The sequence below is a fragment of the Monodelphis domestica genome, chromosome 4 (assembly GCF_027887165.1).
Source record: "Monodelphis domestica isolate mMonDom1 chromosome 4, mMonDom1.pri, whole genome shotgun sequence".
Classification (NCBI taxonomy): domain Eukaryota; kingdom Metazoa; phylum Chordata; class Mammalia; order Didelphimorphia; family Didelphidae; genus Monodelphis; species Monodelphis domestica.
In genome coordinates, this window is record NC_077230.1 from 435475577 (window position 1) to 435497848 (window position 22272).

Consider the following 22272-nt stretch of genomic DNA (forward strand, 5'->3'; position numbering starts at 1 on the left):
AGACAGAGAGTTGAGTATGAGGCAGGAGGCAGGAGATGAAGGTTTTATAAAAGGTCACTTCTTGCTTGCCTGGCTAAGACCTACCTTGGACTTGCAAGCCCAGGATTGGATCTCTAGTCAACAGTGATCTGAGCTGAAAGCTTCTGCTTCTGGCCTGGAGGGCTTCCAGGAAGATGAGTCCATAGCAGAATCATTTAGAAAGATGGAACATAGGGGGTGCAGAAGAGGGAATAGGGCCCCAGTCAACCCAGCTGTCTCTAGGAAGGTTTTCCCAAGGCCAAGAGGCCTCTTCTTCCTTACCCCGGAGGCCTTAGGACCATCCTTTTTCTCTAATAACACTCGGGTCAGGACCTCAACTCCCTGCTTGCCTCTTTGCCCCTGACTGTGGCCTCCTCCTAAACTATCCCCCTGTACCACAGGGCTAGGATTCCACCTGGACAACCACCCACCAGGCTGAGAGCATCACCCCAAGAGTTCTGCCTTCCTCTGCCCTCCAGCATCTCTGTGCCCCCTCCTTTGCCCCACTTTGGGCCCCAGACTCTCTGGCTTCTGAACATTCCAGGCCATAACATTAGTCTGGCGGATGTGATTGGGTTCCATCTAAATCCTTTGTGTCATTTTCTGGGGAAAAATTCCAAACCGCATATACATGACCTGAGCCCTTTCATCCCCGATACCAGTTCCACAATAAATACACCCAGGCAAGAGAAAAGGAATAAGCCCTTCTATCCAAAGCAGCAGTGTTATAGGAGAAATACCTCTCTCTAAGTTCATGTGGGTGGGAGGGGGTAAACCTAGCTTGGGGGACTGTATTGGAGCTTAAATTCCAGCCTCAGAGACCCAGGGGAGAGCTGGGTGACTGGCAGACCCAGGAAAGGAAGATGGGCAGCTTTGGGGTGATAGAGAAACAATGGAGCTACACATACATGAACACACACATATAAAAGCATAAATACACGTGTGTGAGGATATTTGTAGAGATTTCTATTTCTTCATGTACCCATTTTTCTGGCTTCCTCTTCCTCCCATATGTCCCCTTTCCTAAAACTCCCATGGAGCTAACTAGGACCCAGACCGAATCCCTCTCAGCTCCAGTCCCAGGATGATGGGGGCCCCCCTCCATGCTCAAACCCCGCTCCCCAAGTTATGCCCCCAAAGTGCCTCCCTGCCCCCCACTCCCTCTGGAAGACAGAGACCTGGGGACAGGGGCATGCTCTGACTAGGTGCAGGGAAGATCCCTTCCTAGTGGGGGGAGGGACAGGGAGGCCAGCATGCAGGCAAGCTGGAGGAGAGTTCAATTGGGGGGCCCTAGCCAGCAGGAAGGGCAGGACTTCTGCCTGGGGCGGGGATGTCACTTCCTGCCTGTGTCCAGCCCCAAGCACAGACCCGCCCCCCCAAAGGATCTGGAGACCATTGGACAAGGCTCTGATTGCCCTGGACTTGGGGTCTCTGGGGGGAGTTCTGGGAGGGGAGCCCCTGGAAGGGGATTTTCCCAGGAGCCCAACTTGGGGTCCTCCTGAGCTTTTGGGGAACGAAGGTCAGAAACAGCCCCAGGCTGGGGTTCCAGGGAGTGGCCTGAGACACAAAAGGAGCCACTTGTAAGACAAAAGGGGTGCTTGAGCCTGAGCAGCTCCGGAGCTCCCCTTCTGGATGGCCCATTGTTCAGTCCAAAGGCCAGGCGGGGCCCCTGAGGGCACCTTCCCCAGGGAGGAGGGCACCCTTGGGGCTCCCCAAAGTCAGTCCAACCTTGGGAAGCTTCACCCAATCATGGGCCCAAAGGGCTCACTCAGAGAGGATTCTGGGGGACTGGGAGAAGGGGGAGGGGGGCTCTCCCCAGTAAAACTCCATATGGGGGGCCCCAGGGGGATTCCAGTCTGGGGGTGGGGTTTGGAGGCTGGGGGGGGTGTCTAGAAGGGAAGAAGGGCCAAGGCAGAGGCCCAGGAGCTCTGGGGGTTGGAGGCTGGGCTTGGGGAGGGGAGAGGCCAGGCCAGGCCTGTGAGGGCTGCGCCTGTGCCAGATTGGTGGACAGCCTGGCAGGGGGAGGCTCTCTGGCCTGGGAGGGCCCGCCCACAGCATGCTGGCTGCCTGGGGGACCTCCTGAACTTGAGACCCTGAACCTTCCTTCCCTGAGAGCCCAGATCTGTGCTTTCTGGGAGCCTGGGAGCCAGGCCCCGCCCTGTCCCCCAGCTCGGCCGAGCCAAAGGGAAGGCCCCGGGGGGCCCAGAGCCCCCCTCCCAGGTGAGTGCAGCAACCCCTGCCCCAGGAGGCTAGAGTCTAATGGGGAGAAGTCCAGGGCAGTGTAGATGGGAGCCTCAGAGCAGAGGGGAGGTTGGAGCTGAGACAGGGAAGAGGCCAAGAGGAGGGGGAGGGGTTCAGCCTGGCTCTGTGGTGTCTGCTCTGGGCCAAATAGCCTAACTGAGTCCTATTGGCAGCTGTCAGCTCAGGATGCAGCAGGGCAGCCCAGGGCAGAAAAGGAACAACTGAGTTTGTCACAGAGAACTCTGAAGAGCCTTCAGGGTCTCACTAGAGCTGGCAGGGAGGCCTGAGATCTCCCCCTGCCTCAGTTTCCTCCCCTGTCAAATGAGCTGCAGAAGGGCATGACAAGGCCCCCCAGTCTCTCTGCCCAGAAAGCCCCAAAGGGGGAGGGGGAGGCAGCCAGGCCTGAACAGCCTGAGGCCAGCAGCCTGGAGACAGACACACAGACACCCCCAGACTGTCCTCTGTCCATCAGGGCTCCGAGCCTGGGCTCAGCGGCTGCTGCTGCCTTCTGTGGCCTCCCCCAGGCCTCTGGGCTGGGGCAGTGCTGAAGGAGACCCTCCTCAGCCAGTCTAGAGGCCCCAGGCTTTAAGGCCCACATCTGAGCCAAGATCTTGGGGTTCCCGGCCCGTAGGGCAGCCCCGAATCACCAGATTCCTCCACCTGGAGATAGGGTTGGCCTCTCCTTAGGGGAGCCCCCCCCCCCCCCCAAGCAGAAGGAGCATCAGGACGTTCAGAGAGATCCCGGCTAGCTGGGGCTGCCTTCAGGGAGCTTCCAGTGTAAGGTGGAATAGGCCGAGGACCGGTAGGGGAAGTGGGGGAGGGGGATGAAGGCCGCCACCGCGGGACCTGGTAGACTTTTGGCTTCCCCACTTCGGCACTAATCCCAAGGGCGGGGACGAGGCCGGAGGACTCCATTTCCCAGAATGCTTGCGTCATGTAACTACTCTGGTCTCAGACCTTCCCTGTGGCGACCCCAGGGCATGCTGGGAATCTCCGGTGCGGATTGGCAGCTTCTGAAGGGAGCGCCTCTTGGCTTCTTGAGCTCCAGCAGAATGAATGGGGGAGGGGAGAGAGAGAGACAGAGAGGAAGTCAATGCGCAGACGCGGCATCCCTCGGGGCTTCCTGGGGGTGGATCCAACCCCTCCCCCCCCCCCCCGGCCCTATTACTGAGTCTGGGAGTGAGGGCCAGCGTGTGCGCCTGTGCAGGAGCTAGAGGGTGGGAGGGGTGGGGGCGCGGGCGCGGGCGCGGCGCACTCTGGGGCGAATGGATGTGATCTCAAGACCCTGAGTGGGAGCCTGTATTTGTCCGGGAGGGTGATGGCGCGCCAGTGAGTGACGGCAGGTCTGGCTCGGGGGCGGGGCAGTCCGCGCACCAATCGGGGGTGGCTGCGCTTCTGGGCGGTGCCCTGGGCACTGGATCTGCTAGCAAAGAGTTCCGGGGGCAGGGGTAAGGGGAGGGGGGTCTGCCGGGAGGACCATGGGGGGAGCAGAGGGGTGTCGGGGAGGGGCCAGGGAGTCACCTCAGCTTAGTCCTTGTGCTTAGTCCCTGGCCCCACGGGGCCGGTCACGGCCTTGGCACCGAGTCCTTCCTGGCCCTGAACCCATCCTGCCGGGCCTCTGTCCACCCCCGCCTCCTCCCGTCCCTGCTCTCCTCCGGCTTCAGGCCGCTTTTCTGCGTCCTTCTTGGATTCTTCACAAGCCCCGTGCTGGTAGGTGCCCATTTTGCAGAAGGGGAGAGTGAGGCAGACAGCTGGAGGGACTTGCCCAGGGTCACGGGGCTGACCAGTGTCAGGCCTCATTCGAACCCGGGTCTTCCTGGCTCCGTCCTCGTCCCTCTCGCAGGGGTCCAGGATGAGGCCGTTGAGACTCGCAGGCCGGGAGGGCTACCCGGGAGAGGTCTCTGTCCTCCCCCGGGGAAATCCAGCGGTTTCTCTGGGCATTCCTGCCTTGGACCCCATGGCTTGAGCATCTGTCCGGTGACTGTGTGTCTGTCCATCACTGGTACCATTCACTGGTGAGGGACCAACAGGAAGTGCCCTGGTCGGGAGCCCTGGCAGGGCTTTGCCCTGCCCCCTGCGCTCCGTCCCCCCTCCCCCCCAGGCAGCGACTGGGGGAGGGGCTGTTCCGGGCCCTCCCCGCAAGAGGACAGTCAGGTCCAAAGAGGGAGCCTGGTCAGGGGCCGGTGGGGTGGGGCCAGGGAAGGGGGCCAGCTTGGAACTGGGCTCCTCCTGCCTGGGCCGTCTCCCCAGCAGAGCAGCATCTCTCCCTCTCTAGTCTCTCTCCCTTGTGCTCCCCTCCCCCTGCTGGTGACACAGCCTCAGTGTGCTGGCTCCGAGGGCAGGCAGGAAGGGTGCCCCCCCCACCCCCAGCTAATGTCCTCAGTCCCAGGAGGAGACCCTCCCGCCTTCCCTGCTTGTCCCTTATCTGGAGGTCGTGCACACCAACGTTCCCATGATTCTCTTGGCCTCCACTACTGCCCCTCCGCCCCTCCTGAGTATCTTCCCTTCATCATAGTCAGATGTAGAGGAGGAGACACGAGAGAATGGCCTCCCTGGGACAAAGGGAAGTGTCAGGGAGAGCTGGCTGCTTGGAAGGGTCCGAGGCTGCTGAAATTTCCTGAAGGAAGATGGTGACAAAAGGCCATTATATGTAGTAGAAAGTAGATCGTTGATAGCCTGGGAAAGGGCAGGTTTAGATGAAGGTTGTGGTCAGAAGCCTGATTGTGGAGAGCTGAAGAAGAGATTGAGGGGAGAACTTTTCCCAGATTAAGACAGCAGGCCCCTTGGGTGACAATTGGAGGGCTGAGTGAAGGGGGGAGGCATGGCATGAAGGTGGCATCAAAGACCTCTTCTTGGTCGTAGAAGGCCAGTCAGTACAGAGGAGCCATCTAACCTCTCTGAAGCCTTACCAGGGTTGTGCCATTCATAAGTGTTGGTTTCCTACATACAAAGCAAATGGTAGGAAATCACTGAGAGGAGGAGGACCAAGAAAGGCATCTTGCAGAAGATGGGAATTTAGTTCAGAATTGGAAGAAACCATTGACACCAGGAGGCAGAATTAGGGGGGGACAGCAGTCAGGGCTTGGGAAGATTCAGGGTCAGGAGATAGGGAGAGCCATGTGTGAGGAACAGTAAGGAGGCCAATGACACCAGATCCTGAGAATATGGGGAGGAGGGCAGAAAGAAGCTCTGGGACTTTCCCAGGGACAAGCAAGTAGAAATTGTCTTGAGTCTGGATTTCAGTTCAAATCTTCCTGACTCCATCTGTTGTGTCCCTTAGCTGCCTCTTGATGGAAAAGAACTTTGCACTATAGAGAAAGCTGCAAGTAGGGCAGATAACGGGGTAAGAGACTCCTCTTTTTCTCTAAGGCTGGAAGGAAGAGGAAAAGAGGAAATCTTGGATCTGAGTTGGATGAGTCTGTTGGTAAAAAGAGAGGAGAGTAATAGAATACATGAGAAAGCAGAACCAGACAACTCATTTATAAAAAGAGCCTTTACACAAAACTTCTCAAGGCATTCAATCAAAGGATGGCATCTGGAATACCTTTTAGGCCTATACTTGTAATCTTACCCAAATGTACCCCAGGGGATCCTGTAGATCTATAGCCTGAAGGGATCCTACAAAGAGTTAAAAGATCCCTTTACACAACCCAAAGTGACAGCTCCTGTTTTTTATTGTTGCAGAGATCTGGAAACAAAGATGGTGGCCATTCATATACTGGGAAATGACTGAATGAGTGATATACCGGAAGATTATTGAGCCATGAGAAAAGATGAAGGGCAGTGTCAGAGAAACCTGGGGAGAATTATCTGAGTTGATATAGAGAGAAGGGTGTGAACCAGGAAAAATAGATTAATTATACTTTAGCAACACCAGTCTGTGTCATGAACACTCATGAGTCCAGAACAGTGATTACCCAAATCTTTTGTAATTGAAAATTATTTCAAGAATAAAAATAAAACCTGTTGGATGACTAGTTTGCTCAGTGAATAGAGAACTAGGTCTGGAGTTGGGAGGACCTAGGTTCAAATCTGGCCTTGGAGGCTATCTAGCTATGTGACCCTAGACAAGGCACTAAACTGCATTTGTCTAACTTGTGCTATTCTTTTTTTTAGAATTGATAGTAAGACAAAATGACAAAGGTTGAAAAAGAAAGTATGTTATGAACTATCCCCTCCCAGACATTTATTTTGTTCTTCCTAATAATGTTCAAACTCTATACGTCAAATACTTATGTGACTTAGTTAACATATTGTTACGGGTAAAATTTAGGGTTGAGACTGAAGATATTTTTTAGTTGGTTACCAGGAATTTAAATTTTAAATCCCAATGAAATACTCAAGTCAGAATGGAATTTTATGGGGGGTTATTTACAATAGAAGGAAGAAATTAAGAATGAGAAAGAGAGAGGGAAAGAGGGAGGATAGCTGCCCTGGCCTGGTCTGAACCCAGTGGAAGTTCAAAAGCCTCAGCCAAGGTACCTTCCCAGATGATTAAATCTAGCTCAGCTTCCAGCCATGAGGCCTCCTCAGAGGCTGGTGCCTCCAGAAAGCCGAGGAAAGGGGAGTCATCACGTGATCATCTCAGGGAAGCAGCCTGAGGTCACATGCTTGAGCTCCTCCAAGTCAAGTTCCACTGCCCAAGTCCCTCTCACAGGAAGTGATGCAAAATATAGCAGTTCTTTATGTCACTTCCTGTGTCTTACATGTACCAATGATGGCTTAAACTTGGCATTGGACAGCCCAGGGATTCAGTCATTTGTTTCTGATTTTTCACTTCCTAGCACATGTCAGTCATAGACCTTCCTCCCCCACACATAATCCTTAAGTGGGGGCGTCTACATTCCTGGTGGCTAAAATTCTAAAGACTAAGCAGGGTGGCATAAATCTAAAATTCACAATTTTCCACATTTCCCCTGGGAAAGTATGAAATACAGCATTTTATTCTACTCTAAATTATGAAAATGTACTGTGTAGCTTTCCATAATAATTATTTTAACCCAATAAGAACTCAAGCTACTATTACAAATAAGATTTAAATTCACATTCATTTTACACATGTTGAAAACAAATAGCATTTTTAATTGAGTAAATCATGAGTTGGAAACTATTGACTATAATAGCTGAAATGAAGCCCAAGTTGGACTTTTTTCTCTGAACAACAGTGTGTAACATGTGATGCCAAACCTAATCCTCCATTGGCTTCCACATCCAGTTGATTTTAGAGCCAGCATTTCAGAGGGAGACTCTATAGAGTTTCCCATAACTATGTCAGAAGGGAGATCCAGTTATTAGCTCCATTTTACAATTAAAGAAACAAGGGTAGTCAGGGGAAGTGACTTGGCCAGGGTCACAGGGCAAGTGTCTCAGGTGGGATTCCAGATAGCCAGGCCCAGGTTTCTATCCACTGTGCTACCAGAAGGAGAGAGAATCTCACTGGACAGAAGTTTGTGCTATGCCAATTGAAGCAGGAAGGTCCGTAGAATCCCAGGCCAGCAGCCCCAAAGCCCCACTGCTTCCTGCATTCTGTCAGCTCCGAGCCTTGGAGGCAGCCACAGCCCCGTTCTGGGAAGGGAGAATGGACGGTGCTGCTCCCTCTCCAGAACTCACTCAAAGTGTTCCCTCACAGAGGAGTCGAGCGCCAAGCTGGGGAGACTTTTCCAAGTCCTCTTGTTGATAGCCGGAAATGTATTCTTTAGTCATCCAACAGCCTGAGGAGCTCCGAGCTGTCAGGGGGCTTCTTCAGTGGCCTGATGCCAGGCAGTGTGGGAAATGGTCAGTTCACTTGCATGCGTGGCTTCTTCTGTAGAAAACAACCTTTGCAAGGCCTTTCCTGGCACACAGAACTTTCTTCCCAGCAGTGGCCCACGGGCTTCCCCCTCAGAGGAAAGTGTGCAGCCTAGAAGAGCAAGAGAAGCAGGTGAAGACAGAAGCGAGATGAGGAAGTAGCCGGAGCCCTGCACTGAGAGGCGTGTGAGGGCTCTTCTGTACAGGGTGTGTGATGGTCCGCTGGGGTTTCCAGATGGCTTGTCCTGATCATGCCTAGTGTTGCCCCAAGAGCCAGCAGGGAAGAAAGGCCACCCTTTGTGACACCCTGACAGGGAGCTTAGAGCAGTGGGGAGAGGAGGCTGCAGGGTAACCTTGCAGTGAGGCAGCCTCTCTGGGGTCGCGTCCAGCAGGTCAGCGAGGGTTTGGGCCTGCCTGGGACCATCCGAGGGAATGGAGAGACCTTGGTAGGCCAGACAGCTTTGGTGGTGTGGAAACAATGGGAGGACAGATTGAGAAACCAAAACCCTAGGATGTACTTGGGGAGAAGGGGTGCAAGTTTGAAGAATCACTGCAGGAATCTGCGAATCATTTCATGCCCAGTCATGGTGGTTTGCAATCACTGTACAGAAAAGTCCCTCAGCCCTCAAATGTGCACGTGTGTGTTTTCCCCAGGGGAAATCTATTGGTAACCAATCTGGGCAGTTCTGTACGTGCTCAGGTGCCATGCAGAACCCTTTGACCTCATCATGAACCCCAGAAGGGGCGTGAGAGGACCAAACACTGAATCATACCATTCATTTCCAGAGAGGAGGAGGAGGAGACAAATATGTGCTAGACAATGAAATGATTTGAACATTGAGTAGATGTTCAGCAAATGGGATGGTTTCTTTGGCTCCCAACAGAAAAGAAGAAATTTGGGTCTAATTTTGAAAATTACTGCACGACAGTTAAAACAAGTAACCTTTCTTATTTTAGCTTAGAATAAGACACTTATCAATAATGACTCTGATAGTGAAGCTAAACTAATCGATACAAAATATCTGGAATAGTACCTGAAACTGAAAAAAAAAAAGATCAGAAAAATCAACAAGATGCATTTAAAGGAAAGGTTCAAAGGGCAATGGAGAAAGAACTGCTAGTGCCATGGACAGAGCATGATCAGTCCCAGGTTTTGAGTTGTTTCTTTCCAAGGAGGTTGGCCAGCTGACCCCTTCATTCTAAGCATAGGATCTGAGCTGTGAAGGGTTATGAGAATATGGGGCCAGCCTGTGTCACGGGTGTGTTGTGAGCTTCCCAGTGTTACGGTATGTGAAGGTAACTCTAAAATAAGCCATCTGTATTCAAAGACAGATTTTGCTTACTTAATTTTGAAAATTCTCCTTCTTGATTGGCATAATAGAATAAAAATCAGTTTACTCTCTGCCATAGGAGGAAAGAACTTATTTTTCCATTGTGTGTGTCTACCTTTATGTCATTATTTCTTTTCTTCAGATGCAAAGACCAGGTTAGAAGTAAATGAGCTGACCACAAAGCCGAGCCTTGTTGTGGAAGAATCTGGCCACCATAGTTTCATGAGTGATGTTTCCTGTGACTTCAGTTTGAGAGAAATCGTGACTAATCTCAAGGAAGATAAAATCCAGAGTGGTTATGAATTTGATGAAACTGCAAATGGATTCAGACAACAGTGAGTCCTAAATCATCGTGAGAAAGAGACCTCAGGGAATGACTATACTCAGGATAGTTAATAGCAAGTGCTTTCCTGAACAGGTAGAACTTCTGTAGTCTTATGGGAAACCTCCTGAAATGCAGAAGTATCAGCGTAATATAGGGGAAAGGGACTTCAGACCTCATTAGGCATCAAAAAAGTTATCCTAGGGAAATGATTTCTGAAGATAGTAAAGATGGGAAGGCCTTACCTCAGAATTCTAAGCTTGCTAGACATCAGGGAATCCACACTGGAGAGAATCCTTACGAATGTGATCAGTGTGGAAAGGCTTTCAAATTTCACTCTGTACTTCGGAATCATCAGAGAACCCATGCTAGAAGGAAACCTTATGAATGTACGCAATGTGGAAAGACTTTCAGAAGTAGATCCAGTCTTGCTGTACATCAAAGAATCCACACTGGAGAAAGACCTTATGAATGTAATCAGTGTGGAAAAACTTTCAGAGATAGCTCCAATCTTAATAATCATCAGAAAATCCATACTGGAGAAAAACCGTATGAATGTCATCAGTGTGGAAAGGCTTTCAGAAATAGATCCAATCTTACTCATCATCAAAGAATTCATACTGGAGAGAAACCCTATGAATGTAGTTGGTGTGGAAAGACTTTTACGGAGGGGGGCCATCTTGCATCCCATCAGAGAATCCACACTGGAGAGAAACCTTATGAATGTGATCAGTGTGGAAAGGCTTTCACAGTTTGCTCTGCTCTTAGGAAACATCAGAGAATCCACTCTGGAGAGAAACCTTATGAATGTAAACAGTGTGGAAAGGCTTTCACAGACAGGAGCCATCTTGCTTGCCATCAAAGAATCCACACTGGAGAAAAACCTTATGAATGTCATCAATGTGGAAAGACATTCAGAACTAGATCCAATCTTACTATTCATCGCAGGATCCACACTGGACAAAAACCTTATGAATGTCATCAATGTGGAAAGACTTTTACAACTGGATCTAGTCTTACTCATCATCAAAAAATCCACTCTGGAGAGAAACCTTATGAATGCCATCAATGTGGAAAAGCTTTCATAAAGAGCTCCACTCTGAGGAGACATCAGGGAATCCACAATAGAAAAAATCCTTATAAATGTAAACAGTGTGAAGAAATTTCAAAAGGGAGGAATAATCTTTTTGACCATCAGCAAATCCATACCACAGAGAAACATTTTGAATATGAACACTGTGGAAAGGTCACACAAATCTCCATACTTAATCAACCTAAAAGATTCCAAAGTGGAGAGCAAGGTAAGGTAGAAGGGAGGAAGAGATGTTGTGGACAAAAGGGGGAGGATTCAGGGATGATTGACTTGTTGGGTATGACTCCCATGGAATTCTAATCCTGGGCTAGAATTTGAAGGACTTGGAGAAAGGCCATTCCAGAAGCCAAAGTATTCTTCCTGTGGGAGGGCAGGGCTTAGGAAAGAGAGGTGGAAAGAATCCTGAGCTACTCGTCCTAGTTGTGATGGCTTCTTCCTTTGGGCCTGAATTGTCTGTGATTTCTGGAAGTCGGCCATGCATATGCAGGTGCCAGGTAGATCTGAAGGGGGACACCTCCCTGAACCCTCCTTCTGTTGTTTGCCCTTTCCTTTGGCCCTCATCTTCCCCATCTGACCTTGGCCAGTGTCTACCAGGTAAGCCAGGAGTAGGCCTCCCAGACCTGGCTCTTCAGCCTGTGTCCTGCTCCTGTTAATTGTCCAGGTTCCTCATCACCTGTCTGATATCCAGTAGTGCCATCCACACCTTTACCACTGGATCACATTAGCCCAGTCTTGAGTCAGGAGTCATTGAAACTTTGCCTGGGCTCTCATCCCATCTGGGATCTAAACCTTCTTCAGCCTCTTGGATCTCTATAACAAAATGAGGAAGTAAACGAGCCCAAAGATGGGGTTACAGAGGGTAGGAAATTTTTTTCCCTTTCAGACTCTTATTGTTCCTTTCCTGTTGGGTAGAGTGAGGATAATGAGAGGACCATTGTAGCTCCTCTTGAGACCTAACCCTCTAATTCCCAATAGGCCTGCAAAGAGGAAGTCTCCCCACCTGGGGTATTCTACTCTCTGAAGATAACCAAAGTCTGGCCCAAGGAGAGACCCTGGAGCCAGAGGGAATGGCCCTGGGGACCCCAAGACCCCCGTCTGAGGTGAGTACAATCCATCTCCAGACCTGGCCAACCTCACCCAAGGTGGAATCCCACAGAACTAAGGAAGCTTCATCCAGTTATTAGACTCAGGTCGTTAGATTGTCCTTTGCAGTGTTGTCATAGAGCAGACCTTGTCCCCCAAATCCCTTCCAATCGCCATTTCTTAGGTCAACTCATAAGCATTTACCAGGGGCTCCCTTGTGCCTAGCACTGTGCTCCCCTTCTGGGCATGCAGAGGAAGGAAATAAAGACAGTCCCTGTCCTGCAGGAGGGCACAGTCTAATGGGGAGAACCCACATGGGCAGGGGTGTCCAGGGAAGTCCTGAGCAGTGTAGATGGGAACCTTCTGAGAGGGAAGACTCTGACAGTGTCAGAGTCCAGGAAAAGCTTGTTTACAGGAGGTGACTGTTGAGCTGAGATGGAAAGGAAGCCAGGAGGCCCAGGGCAGGTTGGAGGACATTCCAATATGACAGCCAACTAGCAAAAATTGATAGGCCAGATGGAAAAAAGCAAAAACCAGTCTTTGAACAAAAAAGAAAATGTTTATTGGGAGAGCCGTTCTCCGTAAGGGCGGGCTCTGGCAGGAACCAAAGACCTCGGGCCTCGTTATGTAGTTTGCAGAAATGCTGTCAGAAACACAGTTGAAGTTCTTTGACCCAGAATTGGCCCAGGGTTCAGGGTACCATGTTGGTAACTGAGCTCTGCCAAGAAGCAGCCTCAGCAGAGGAGGAGCTCAGTCAGCCAATGAGGAATGAGGCCGAGGCTCCAATCCTGGTGGGCTGAGAACAAACAGAGCAGAAGGAAGGTCACAAATGCACGCTTGATCATGATCACTCACTTGGCCACGGCCATGCCATTGGCTCGAGTAGGTCCTTGGACCATGGCCGTCAGCCTGTGTATTCCCGTGCGGTGAGCCTGGACACGTGCAGGCGTCCTTAGACCAACGACAGCATGAGGATTAGTCTAACAGATGGACTGGACTCGGGGCCTGTGGCCATTGGCTGGGAGGGTGTAACTCGGCCCCGGGTACAGTACAGAATGATTACAGAATGCAGAAGAATGGGATGTCACGTGACGCAGCCCCTGGAAAGGCCCAGAGGGGACGCGGAGGCTCCCTGTGTCTGAGAGGAGGAAGGTGGAGAGAGCCTGGACAGGGGTTGTGGCAGGCTGTGGTGTCTGCTGTGAGCCGCCATCCTCGTCACGGGACGCCGGTTCATCCTGATGGGAGAATCGTCCGTGTCCTTGTGTCAGGGCTGCCAGAGAGCAGCCCAAGTGTTGCTGCTTCGGTTCTAAGGTTTGGACTGGCCTGGGACAGCTAAAGTGAGGCAGGACAGGGTGCAGCGAGGCAGGTCCGAGGCAGTTTGGGAGTACTCAAGACAGGGAGCCCAGCTTGGTAGGTGATGGGCGCTTCGGCCCTTCAGCTCGAGATCACGTCCGTGTGTTCTGCAGTTGTTCCTGGAGTTCTGCAGGGCCTCGGGGAGCCGAGGCCACGGGCTGGGCTTTGCTCCCTGTCTTGGTCGTCCGGCTCCAAAGTGCTTTTCAGAACCTTCCCGTGTGGCCTCAGGGCCCTGCGCTTGGCTGAAATTGCTGCCCCCATGTTACTGGGGACTTCTGTCTTTACAGAGACTTTAAGGGCTTCTTCAGGGGTCATATTAGTCTGAACTCAGAGTTCAGCACTATCTGCTCTCCCCAATACTGTGGTTCATGAGTTTTCCAGGTCCTGGTTAGCCCCTGGCTGCATAAGCCAGCCCAGTTTCCAGACAGACAGGGAGGGATGCTGCCTAGTTATCCCCTCAAGAGGGTGACAGACTTCTTGAATAGGTGATGAGACTTTCAGATCTGCTTACTGTCTTGTGAGTTTTGTGAGTTGTCCCTAAATCTTGCCTCTGAACTCATGGTCTTGCCCCTTGATTCCCAGGGTTTTAGAACTCCAGCCGTATGTTTAGATAAGTAAATGAGTTGAAAATTAATAGTGAATTGTGGTGTTTTGGTAGAATGATTTCCCCTTTAGCCCCACCAAGGTCAAAAGCGCTGACTTCCAGTTTCCCCGTTAGAAAATGAAATGAGATCAGAAGCTCCTTTCTTCTTTTTTAATTTTAATTTTTTGAAAATCTTATTTAATTAGTTAATTTAGAATACTTTTTCATAGTTACAAGAATCATGTTCTTTTCCCTCCTTTCCCCCCACCCCCCTCCCGTAGCCGACGCAAAATTCCACTAGGTTTTACATGGTGTCATTGAACAAGACCTTTTTCCATATTGTTGATATTTGCAGGGTGATCATTTTAGAGTTTCTATCTAATCATATCCCCATTGACCCATGCGATCAAGCGGTTGTTTTTCTTCTGCATTTCTGCTCCCACAGTTCTTCCCCTGAATGTGAATAGCATCTTTCTCATAAGTCCCTCAGAATTGTCCTGGGTCATTGCACTGCTGCTAGTAGAGAAGACCATTACATTCAATTGTACCACAGTGGATCAGTCTCTGTGTACAATGTTCTCCTGGTTCTGCTCCTCTCACTCTGCATCAATTCCTGGAGGTCATTCCAGTTCTCATGGAATTCCTTCAAGAACCTCCCTTCTGTGCAGATAAAATGATTAAGGGCAGAGTTGGCAAGCCATTGTGACACTTGACTCATTTTTGTAGGGTGCCAGTCCAGTCCCTGAGTGGGGGTAGGAAAGTTTGGGCTTGTATTCCTTGTATGGAGAAAAGACCTGATCCTGTTCTGTGTGAGTGACTGTGTGTGTGTGTGTATGTGTGTGTGTGTGTGTGTGTGTGTGTGTGTGTGTGTGTGTGTGTGTGTGTGAGAGAGAGAGAGAGAGAGAGAGAGAGAGAGAGAGAATTTCAGAGGAAGACATTTCTCCAGCTTTTATTATTCTGCTGTGAGTCTTACTTCAAATACAAAATGCTTTTTACCATATTCTTTCGAAGTGATGGTGAGCCTGTGGCACAGGTGCCAGTGATGGCAGACAGAGCACTCTCTGTGGGCTTGTAGCCACTCCTCCCCCGCCCCCCAGTTCCTTACTAGAAATGCAGAAGGACTGGGGCAGAGCTGCTTCCCTCCCCCTCTCCTCCCTGCCTCTGATCAGCAGCCAATGGGAGCACACAGGGGAGAAGGTGGGAGGCTCACAGGCTGCAGACCTGGAGGGGAGCAGAGTGCTTTAGCCAATCCCTTCCCTGTCTCCCACATTCCTCACTTCACAGCCCCCTCAGCCCAGCAGCGCATTGAAAGCTCTTCTACCCTCCCCTCTATGTGGTGGGGGCAGTGGTGGGAGGGCTTGACCAGGATTTCTTTGGGGAGGAGCAGGCACATTGTCTCTGCTGGGGGGGGCAGGGGGCTAGTACTCCTTCACCATCACTGTCCTTTTGGAGTCCGAATGACTGGTTTCCCCTATTGGCTCTAACACTCTTCAAGCTTGTGGTTTTGAGGCCAGCTAGGTGGCTCAGTGCCTTGAGATCTAGGTCTAGAGTTTGGGGGTCCTAAGCTCAAATCTGACCACAGACAGTTCCCAGCAGTATGACCTGGGCAAGTCCCTTAGTCCCCATTGCCAAGCCCATAGCACTATTCTCACTTTTCTCTATACAAGGAATACAAGCCCAGGCTTTCCTCCCCCCACTCAGGGACTGGACTAGCACCCTACAAAAATGAGTCAGATGTCACAATGGCTTGCCAACTCTGCCCTTAATATACAGTATTGATGCTAAGATGGAAGATGAGGGTTAAAAAAAAAAGAAAGAGGAAAAGCCACGACATGTGCAGGCTCAGCTCTAAATGCCGTGACTTTTGCCGCTTTAGGGGCCAATAACATTCCAGGATGTGGCTGTGGACTTGACGCAGGAGGAGTGGCGCCTCTTGGACCATTCTCAGAGAGGGCTGTACCTGGAGGTCATGCTGGAGAACGCCCAGAACGTGCTCTCTGTGGGTAAGGACCATTTCCTCTGCTAACGGAATCTGCCACGGAGGGGATGTCTTCATTTCGTGCTGGGTTGGTGTGCAGGATTTTGAGCCTTTGTCAGTGAGTACAAAGAGAAAAGGGCTGCTCTTTCTCCGGGGCCTCCTGCTGCCTGTTTGCCTGATCAGGCTCTTGGAATGAAGTGATGAAAGGCTGGCTCTGTGCTCTGTGGCTCCTGAAGTGGCTCCTTCTCTTTGGGGAGCTTCGGGCCAAGCCTTAAACCAGGGTTACAGATTCCCAGGCTTGGAGCGAACCCCAGAGATCAGCCAGTCTAGCCTCTACCTGGACCTGCATTTTGTCTGCAAATTCTCTGTTCATCTGCAGGCAGCTTTTCCTTGCAGAAGGGCATGGAAGGGAGCCCTGTAGCTACTCAGGCAGTCCCTGCCCCTTGGATGCTCCTAGTCATTGTTTTTCTTTCTGATTCTCATGCAAAGCACCCTTCCATACTGGTCACTGTTGTAAGAGCAAAGTCATGCATAAGCCAAAGGCCCAAATAAAAGCAAAGAGGCTGATGGGAGAGACACCTTCAACAGTTCTTTCTCAGGAGGGGAAGAGCATTTACCATCCTGAGCCTTTCAGGATTGTCCCAGATCGTGGCATTGCTGAGAGTAGCCACGTTTCCCCGATAATCGTTATAGAGCATTGCTGTTAGTATATATGATGTTCTCCTGGTTCTGCTTATTTTACTCTGCATCAGTTCCTGTATATCTTTCCAGCTGTTTCTGAAATCATCTTGCTTGTCATTGCTCATAGCACAAGAGAATCTCATCACCACAAGTAGCACAATTTGTTCAGCCATTCCCTAACTGATGGACATCCCCTGGGTTTCAAATTCTTTGCCCTCACCAAAAGAGCTGTGATAAATATTTGTGTACAAGTGGGTCCTTTGTCCTTGGGTCTCATCTTGAAAAAGGTCTTCCTGTTAAGAACTATAAGCTGGCAACTCATTCCCCCTTATCCTGGCTAGGCTAGCAAGTTTATCGTTTTTTTCCTCCTTCATTCTTCCCTCAAATTCCAGCCCAAAGATGGGAAGGGTAAAGAAGAGAATACTTCTGTACATCTGGGCTCTGTATCCTGAACTGGGAAAAAGATTTTTTAGTGAATATCATTCATCTCACAACAGCCCTGTGAATTTGGTACTGTTATGATTCTCATTTCATAGTTAAAGGGACTGAGTCAAGAAAGGGTTAAAGAACTCGCCCGGGGATACCATGCTAACCATGTATGTGAGGCTGGTTTGAACTTGTCTTTCTGGCTCCAGGATCAGAATTCTTCCCCCTGCACTACCAGCTCCTTCTCATTTCTAGGTAATGGAGACTGTGGAATGCTCCCACCATCCTATGAGAGAGGCAATAACGGTGGAATTTCTCATTCCAAATAGGCTGCATAGTTTCTATCATGGAAACCATCCTTGAGGCTCCTGGGAACTATATTTTCATCCTTCCTTGCATGTCCCCTTTCCCTAAAAAGAACTAAATCATCTGTCTTCTTCTTACTTCCTTCTTCCATATGTCCTGGGCTTCCAGTTGCTAGAGAAGATTTGATCTCCCATTTCCAGCAAGAAGCAGCACCATGGATGGCAGATCCAAAAGGTACAAGGAGCTTCTGTCCAGGTGAGTGAGATGAAAGCAAGTGTAGGAGGGGTCTTCTCCAAAGAGGCGTCTGTGTTATAGTGAAGGGAGTGCTAGACTTGGTTGGTAGGTAGACCTAACTTAGAATTTTCCATCTTATTTCCCACATTTCAGCAGTGGCCTGTGGAGCAATGAACCTCTGAGCCTCAGTTTGTTCGTCTCTAATAAGGGAGAGGGGTGTGACTCCATGTTTCCTCCCAGTAACAAACCTATGATCCTTTAAGAAGTCCTTGTTGGATATGAGTAGAAATGAATAAAACTTGTATATAACATTAAAAATTACTGCATATCAGTTAAAGAGTAAACTCATTTCTGAGCTGAGCATATGAAATTGACCAAGAATAACCATGTGATAGGACATCAAAACTGATCAAAAGGCTACCTGAGAGTGACAAAATTTTAAGTATAATCAACAAGAGGCAATGAAAGGAAAGAAAGGGCAATGAAGAAGGGCTATCACATACAGTGGACGGTGCATGCGCAGTCATAGGCTTTGGGTTGTAGTCTAGTTTTGGGGAGCTTGGTCGTGTCTCTTCTCCATTTTGAGCTCTTGTCCTGAGTTATGAAGGGTGATGAGAACCCTGGGCCTGCCTAGGTGTGCTCTGAGTTTTCAATGTTACTGTATGTGAAGGTATTTCTAAAATCAACAATGCTCCAGATATGACCAAATGGTGTTATTCAAAGACTAGTCCAGCTTATATAAGTTTTAAAAGTCTTTTTTGTCTGGAGAAATGGAATAAAATTCAGTTGACTTTCTGCCATCAGAGGAAAGAACTTCTATTTCTTTGTTTATATCATTATCTGTTTTCTGCAGATGCAGAGACCAGTTTTGAAATGAATGAGATGTCTACAAAGCTGAACCTTTTTGTGGAAGGACCTCACCCCCAAAGATGCATGAATGAGGGTCCCTGTAACTTAGTCTTCAGAGGAATCTGTGACTTTGATATCAAGGTTAGAAAGAATCCAAATACTGACTGTGTATTTGATGAAACTACAATGGAATCCAGACAATATTCAGTCCTAAATCAGTATAAGAAAATTACCTCAAGGAATGACCCTTTTCAGGATAATGAATATAGCAAATACTTTCCTGAAGAAGTAGAAGTTCTCCAGACCCATGAGAAACCTCCTGAACTGCATATGCATCAAGGCAATCTAGAGGAAATGGCTTTCAGCTGGAGTTCACACCTCCTTAGACATCCCCAAAATAATAATGGAGAGATGCTTTCTATGAGTAAGAAAGGTGGGAAGGTCTTCAGTCAGAACTCTGAGCTCGCTAGCAATCAGAGAATCCACACTGTAGAGAGACCTTATGAATGTAAACAATGTGGAAAGGCTTTCACAGTGAAGGGCCATCTTGCTGCACATCAGAGAATCCACACTGGAGAAAAACCTTTTCAATGCAATCAGTGTGGAAAGACTTTCACACAGAAGGGCAGTCTTACCAAACATCAAAGACTCCACACTGGAGAGAAACGTTATGAATGTACACACTGTGGAAAGGCTTTCACAAGGAGGGACAGTCTTGTTTCCCATCAGAGAATCCACACTGGAGAGAAACCTTATGAATGTAAACACTGTGGAATGACTTTTACACAGAGCTCCAGTCTTGCTGAACATCATAGAATCCATACTGGAGAGAGACCTTATGAATATGAACACTGGCAGGACTTTCACACTGAGGTGCCATCTTGCTCAACATCAGAGCTTTCACACTGGAGAGAAACATTGTGAATGTAAACAATGTGGAAAGGCTTTGGATAGAACTCTGGTGCTGCTACACATCAGAGAATTTACAGTAGACAGAAACTATGAATGTAAACAGTGTGGAAAGGATTTCATAGGGACACATCTGAGTATCCACAGTGGAGGGGAATCTTTCAAATAGATGAAAGGGGAAATACTTTAATATACCACCACATTTTCTAAATGTGAGAAATTCCTAACTGGAGAGAAACCTCTGGAGTCGTGAATAAGGGTGAGATTTTAGTTGCTATTCTTAGCTTATTTAGCAGAAGAGAATCCACACTGGAGAGAAACTTTAGGCATATGTTTAATGTGGAAAAACCTTCAGGCAACCATCATCTGTTATTCTCAACCCAATAATTCTTATTGGATAGAAATCTTATCACTGTTGTGAATGAGGAGAGGCATTCAAGTGGAGGTCAGTTTGTTCAGTATTGGAAAATGCCTTCTGAGGACTTTCACATGTGGACTCCCATGTGGGAAGGCTTCAGCTACACTTCATCTCTTACTTTTTATTAAAAGCTTCCTAGAGCAGAGAAACTTAATAAACATTCTCAAGGGTAGTGTTGTTTGTTTGTTGTTTTTTTTTCAGGTGGAGGGAAGTCACTATTTATCAGCTAAATGTAAATTAAAATAATTCTGAGGTACCACCCCAGACCTATCATATTGGCTATTATGACAGAAAAGAGAAATGACAGAAGTTGGAAGAGTGTTGGTAAATTGAGATCTTAATGAAGTCTTTGGGGAGTTGGGGAGGGATTCAGGCATTCTGGAGAGAAATTTGGAACTATACCCAAAGCCTTATTAAACCATTCTTACCCTTTCACCCAGAAAATACCATTACTAAGTCTGCATTCTAAAGAGATCAAAAACAAAAAGGAAAAGGACCTATATGTACAAAACACTTACAGCAGCCCTTTTTATGATGGTGGTGAATTCGAAAGTGAACGTAAACCTATCAGTTAGGGAATATGGCTGCGTAAATTGTTGTATATGGTTATAATGGAATTCTCTTATGATTGATGATGAGCAGGATGAGGCTAAAAAAATTGGGAAGACTTACATGAACCAATGCACAGGGAAGTAAGCAGAACCAGGAGAACATTGCACGGAGTGACAACATCATTGTATGATGAATAACTGGATATTTATTCTCAGCAACACTAAGATCCACAATCATTTCAAATAACACAATAAGTGGCATCTTCCAGAGAAAATACTGATCAAGTCTCAATCCAGAGGAATTTTTTTTTTACTTTCTTAGGTTTTTGTATGAGTTTCCTTCCACAAAAGAATTAATATGGGAAAAGGTTTTACATGAATTGTATATATAAAGTCGATAGCAGGTTGCTTACCATGTCTGGGGTGGAGAGGAGAGAAATTCCAAGAATCAAACAATTTTTTTTCAGTATTGGAGATTGTTTTTGCATAGAATTGTGAGGGTACAAATATCAGATGGAGAGAGTGGGGGAGAAGAGTGGTAGGATCAGTAGACAGAAAGATTCTTCCTGAAACGAAGGGATCTACAAGGAATGGCTGTAGGAAGAGCTTCCTCTGGAGCTCCGACTTGGCTGTACACTGAACACGTTGGAGATGGGACTCCATATCTGTTTCACAAGGGAAGGCCTCTTGCTCTAGCAGAGATTTCATTACATCTTCCCAGAGCAGATCTCATTAGACACCCCAGATTTCATATTGGGCATAAAATTGCTACCATGACGGGATGTTTTCTCTGCATGTTTGTCATTTCTCACTATTTCGTGGCACTCATCTTTAACTCTTTCTTCAGCAATTCCCCAATTCATTGGCACTAGCTTGGTTTTCTGTATTTTTGCCAGCATATATAGACCTTCTGAAACAAACAAAATAACAGTGGAGGGGGAAGGAGTGGCAGGGAGAAAGGACTGAGCCCAACGTGTCCCAGTACTCCATCTGGTGATGCCATTGGCTGATTTCTGGGTCTCAGCAGAGATCCTACCCCTGTGGGATGTAGTAGTGGGGGTGGATTTGAGGTGTCGGGGTCCACTTCAGCTTCTAAAATATCAGCCAATGAGGACAGTCAGGACACGTCCAGAAGTTCAACCATCAGGTAATCAGAGAAGACATGGGTCCCTGTATAGGCAAAATCAAGACACCCTCAAAGGGGGGCTGGTGAAGGAGACACACATTTTGTTCATGGGAATCTCATTCCCTGATTAAAAAATTTCTTCTCCCCCAAGAAATGGCTCCATATTCTTTATTGGTAGAAATCTGAACACGACACAATAAAACAACATGAACAAGCACCTGATTACTTCCCCCCGACCATTGCTGTCTCTTTAATCAAAGAGTCACAATGGAGAAAGGGAGAAGAATTTCATTTCCACATGAAACTTAATGCTTCAGAATTAGGCTTGTACTGAAATTAGAATGAAGATCCAGAAGCCAGTGCTTTAGATGATTAAAACACTTGATCTCCTGGAATGGTCCCACCAGTTTAAATGCATCCATGTTTTCATCACAATCTAACAGCCTCCAGATTATAAAGGAAGCTCTTTTCCACGGAGCATCTTTATAAGGCTTTACCCACTTTCACCTCATCGTTCATAGCCCGTACTTTTGAGTTTGGAACGTGAAACAAAACTTCTCAGACTTTTCAATGACCTTCACGGAGCAGCTTCCACTTATTGGCCTTTGCAGTTAAGAGCTAGTCGAGTTAGGTGGTAGGAAGGAGTTACATTTCATGAAAGCAAGAGCAAGAATAATGAACACTTGTACGATGCTTGTCGTAGGCCAGGCAGTATGTTGAACCTGTTGGGTGCTGATATTTCTACACTTCCCTGTAGACAGGTGAAAGCTCAGGACTTCACTGAAGCTCTGTCTGTCTTAGTTTTTTGTTTCAAATAACAAATTTGCTCTTCCTGCTCTCATTTCTTCTTTAGCTCTTCATTAAGAAAGGAAGCAGTTCATCAACAGTCCATTTCCAAATTCCCCGCCTCCTGTGTCATGTTATTCCTTTTAATGAGCTGGATCCATTCTTGTCCCCTTCTGCGTCCATTTAAACAGCTCCCT

The 22272-nt window shown here is 48.3% G+C and overlaps 1 protein-coding gene across 6 annotated transcripts; it reads left to right on the plus strand.

The window, feature by feature from the left end:
* The first annotated feature begins 969 nt into the window (after nucleotides 1-969).
* On the plus strand, nucleotides 970-19782 carry LOC103102562 (zinc finger protein 345-like). 6 transcript variants are annotated; one of them, XM_056825745.1, is made up of 7 exons: nucleotides 3677-3969; nucleotides 5944-8253; nucleotides 9520-11000; nucleotides 11768-11892; nucleotides 15688-15814; nucleotides 17371-17457; nucleotides 18290-19782. In XM_056825745.1, the coding sequence occupies exons 3-7, from the start codon at nucleotides 9908-9910 to the stop codon at nucleotides 19207-19209; spliced, it is 2352 nt and encodes a 783-aa protein (XP_056681723.1). In that variant the 5' UTR covers nucleotides 3677-3969; nucleotides 5944-8253; nucleotides 9520-9907; the 3' UTR covers nucleotides 19210-19782. The 6 variants fall into 6 exon arrangements, with proteins under 6 accessions (XP_007492397.2, XP_007492395.2, XP_016278142.2 ...); XM_056825746.1 differs by lacking the exon at nucleotides 3677-3969 and adding an exon at nucleotides 4006-4274; XM_007492335.3 differs by lacking the exons at nucleotides 3677-3969; nucleotides 5944-8253 and adding an exon at nucleotides 970-2238.
* Nucleotides 19783-22272: the final 2490 nt, after the last annotated feature.